This window comes from Pterocles gutturalis, unplaced genomic scaffold (genome assembly GCF_000699245.1).
Source record: "Pterocles gutturalis isolate BGI_N339 unplaced genomic scaffold, ASM69924v1 scaffold927, whole genome shotgun sequence".
Lineage (NCBI taxonomy): Eukaryota > Metazoa > Chordata > Aves > Pterocliformes > Pteroclidae > Pterocles > Pterocles gutturalis.
The window spans coordinates 1-4,135 of record NW_010107585.1 but is presented as its reverse complement, the minus strand read 5'-3'; the positions used below and the strand labels follow the sequence as shown (position 1 = coordinate 4,135).

At 35.9% G+C, this 4,135-nt stretch overlaps 1 protein-coding gene across 1 annotated transcript in view; it reads right to left on the bottom strand.

The window, feature by feature from the left end:
• Positions 1–3,578, bottom strand: part of TBC1D9 (TBC1 domain family, member 9 (with GRAM domain)) — a gene marked incomplete at its 5' end in the record, with an annotated part of 22,586 nt that extends 19,008 nt beyond the window's left edge. Inside the window, 2 exons of the mRNA XM_010088139.1 lie at positions 1,952–2,159; positions 3,317–3,578. Of these exons, the coding sequence (XP_010086441.1) occupies positions 1,952–2,159; positions 3,317–3,578 (470 nt within the window). The remainder of the gene's footprint in view (positions 1–1,951; positions 2,160–3,316) is intronic.
• Between the last annotated feature and the right edge of the window lie 557 nt (positions 3,579–4,135).

Here is a 4,135-nt window from a genome sequence, read left to right as displayed (position 1 = left end):
CACATGAGAACAACTAACCCTGTGATGTGGAGATTTCTGTCTGGCCTTCAATTGTTAGTGAAACAGTCACTCATCTAACTGAACTCCAACCTGTAAACAGTACTCACACCACAGTCTACTGAGTACAGGGCACTGGTTCCCCGAGCTTTCCGTAAAATATGTTAACACAAAGAAATCTCAGGGGTAAGTCATACACTGTGGATGAATTATATAACAGCTGTATGTTCTAAGCATTACCAGTTACTAGCCTTAAAACCAAATAAACTAATCCATCGGGTTTGTGCAGTTCATATATTAAACAAAACACAAAGCACAATTGTAAGTACTTTTAAACAGTGCTTTCATGACTTTAAACAATTCCGTAGTTAATGAAAACTGTCTTACTGCCTTCAGAATACAAGAGGGCACACTTCAGCTTACCAGGGCCTTTATTTCAGCCCTTTTAAAACAACTGTTTTAAAGGGGTTTCACTAATAGCTTATTCAAATTAACTAAAAGTGCTCTCATGTTATTTTTCTGTTCCACTTTAAAACTGTTTGCGTGTAACCAGCACAAAAGAAAGACAAGTTCTAGAGGTACAGGACAGACATTACAGCAATCTCTGCTATAATGAGCACCAATATCCACTTATTTCCTATAGAATTAAAGACACACATATCGGAGGTGCTGATCTTGGAGACTGCACCTAGTGGGTGCAGTGAGCAGTGCAGTCAGCCACTGCAAATCATCTTTTCTGAATCAATGCTTTGTTACTGTCTCATCTGTCAAAACATTTCCAGGATGTTACAGAATACTGGAATTCTTTTAGGGTCTGACCCAAAGCTTTAATTAAATAGAAAGCTTCCCTTTAATTATTAAGGGTAACAATCTGTTGTTCTGAGGGCTGGCCAGAGTGTTCTTTTCTCCTTGCTGGGGCTGAGACTTTACCTGTTCACACAAAAGCACTTATTCCTTCAGCTATTTATTTCTCTTAAAGCTTTAGAGCTGCTTTAAATCCCATGCTGCTGCAGCTGCTAATCAAAAGCAGTTGCTGAATCTGCATCCAGGAAAAGAGATCCTGTTAAATGTAGACTTTGTTCTCCTTTTCCTCCACTTTACCTGGAGGACCGCTGTTCCCTTGGAGTTCCAGACAAACAGTTCAACCTTATCGAATGTCTTTTCTCAAACAACTGAAGTCATTGCAACACACTGTGGAAAAGCTGTACTTCAGCGTTTCCAAGCAAACACCATTTATCTTTGCTCTTAATGATTTGCAGGGGAAAATAGTGCCTTGAAATACTCCATGGTTCTTCAGACAAACCAAACTCTCCTTTGTTACATCAGCTTTGCTACTGTGTCCAAGACTTATTTTACACTTTTTTCCATCAACCCACAAAATCATAAAAAACCTCCCAATATAATTTTTTTCATTATATCAAACTTAAATTCCTTTACTGAACATCTGCTTTAAGCAATCAGCTTTAAAAAGGGAAGCACACCAACTTGTAAAATGCTGACAAATATTTTCCATATACAGAAATAAAGTATTGCAAGTCTGTAGGAAGAGACAATTCAAGTCTTTAGTATTTTGAATCTTTTTACATCTGACAAAAGCAAATCTTATCTGACAGATTCTTTAATAGAAGTTTCACTCATCAATCTAGGAAGTCTTATTGTCCATCCCCTCCCCATGAGGCACAAAAAATGTACCAATGGGGCTGTAAACTACAGTCAAGGAAGGACTCACAAAGGTTGCAAAAACTGACAGCGAAAACTATCTCAGAATTTTAGTAGTAGAAACTTAGAACTACCATACACAGTCATTAAATATTACTTAGTATGCTCAAAAGAGATTAAAGGGATAAAAAGAGGTTTTCTCCAACAATGAAAAAAAAGTCAAAGCTAGGATGCAATTTCCAATTGGATATTGCTTTATTATTTGCCTTATCAATTTACACATACAAATATTTACCTCTCGAAGAGGGATAATAAGGCTGCACAAGTTCTCCTCTTTACTAGTAAAGCAAATGTAGTTTGTAGAGACAAACATCTGACCCAAAATATGCATTTTGTTGAATGGAGTCCAGAGAGTACAGTCTGTATGTCCATCTAATTTCTCATCCTTGGGAAGTCGGAACAATGCACGGTATCTCTCACTCTTTGCTCTGGCATCAAGGTCCCTAAAAAAAAAAACAAAACACAAAACCAAGACACAGAAAGCTGTTTCTTGTTTTAAGAAATACTTAATACAATTTAAGATATATTTTATACAAATCATTGCAATTTACCTGCAACATGCATCTCAGTTAAGCACCGAGCATACAGCAAAACAGTGGAAATAGTTTGCTTATAGGGGATGCATAGTCTCTACTACTGTAAGATTCTAAAACTACATGAAAAAAAATCTGCCACAAATGACTTCGACATATTGATCCTGACTTCTCAGAGGGGACAGACTGGGTGATCTTTTCGCATTCAGCCCTACTTTCAGGGAATACATAAAGTGAGTCCATTTATTATTAAATAACACTACCCCATGAAATATTACACCAAAATGCTTCTTTGAGGTTTATTTATTAACATGATGGAATCCTTAGGGCTAGAGAGTTTGTTAATAATTTTAAGACTTAGTGTTGATAATGCATTCAATGCAAAATACTGAACAGTTAGAAAGATAAACCTAAGTGATGCAATGCAAATTAGATGTCTCTAAGTAATGAGAAATATAAACAAGCACTGGTTACAATTCGGTATGGTTCACTAACATGATCAACATAGAAAATAATGAAAAAATTAACAAGACACTATCAAATTGAAGTATGATATCTACAAAAGAAGCAGAAATATGTTCCAGACTATTTTTCATCCCTTAGAATTTTGTCATTTTTTGTACCTCTGTTACCTAAAAGAAGTTCTAGATAGAATTCATCATCTAAACCATTTTTCAATTTCAGTTATAGGACCAAGTATGAATGGTAGGCACATTTCTTAATAGCACTTAAATTGCTTTATTACCTTCCCCTGGTAACATAAAAGGGCCTTACACCACACACCTAATGCAGCCAGTGTCAAGAGATACATTAAAGAGCTTCTGAACAAACAAGAATTTGTCTCAAATAGGTTTCTTTTTTTTTTTTTTTGCAACATTTTCCCTTTCCTGTTCCAACAGGAGACCAAGTAATTATACCTAAATAATTATTCACATTTTGTCACTGCTGGAATCAATCATTCTGTTTGGAGTAACAGTAAATGGCAGCAACATTAGAAAACTCTGGGACAAAATGCTGTGAGTAAAAGACTGAGAAGAAACAAATGACTAAGAGCCAGTGTTACATACCGTTTCAGTGCAGATACTTTTTTGGGGGATTTCTTTTTCAGTTTGGGTAACGACCTGTCTTGTTCAAATCCTTCATTATCCAAAAGCTGTCGCATAGCTATATTGGCAAGCTGTTCCATTAGTTTGAACGTCTCGCTGATATTAAGGAATACGGAGAAGAAATGTTCACTTGACCTTGTGCTCACTTTGATCATATCAGGGAAGAGCAGTGTAGCATTCTTCTCAAGCTGAGTGATATCAACCCAGCGGATAACTAACTTTGCTGAACAGAAGCAAAAAAAAAAAAAAAAAAATCAGTACAAAAATTAGCATATTGAAAAGCACTTATCTTCCTCTTCTTATAAAATGTATTCAGCTCAAATTTTCTTGCATCTTGAAAAGCTGGTAGGACAGCAGACCCAACTTGTACAAACTATGATCACCTGACAAACAGCAGATAAAAGAGTTTAAATATAATTTACTTCTGTACAGAACACCATATAAGGATTACAAAGCTAGGTGGGTGAACATAATTTATCACTCCCACAGCACTTGCTGTGACTCTGATGTCCTCTTTTCCTATGTAAGCAAAAAGACAGTCTGAACACAGACAGGTTTGCACTATTTTTATGCGTTAAAAAGTTTCAAATATTACAGTAAAGAAAGATCCTTGGCTTTTCTTCCAACACCACTATAGATTAGGATACTGTCCTTAAAACAGGGACTACATCTCTTATTCATTTTTGTCAAAAAAAAAAAATTCCATTTACTAGGGTATGTCTACATAGCTAAACAGAAAGACCTGGGAATGATCTCCATCATCTTTGGGAAGTCATGGGA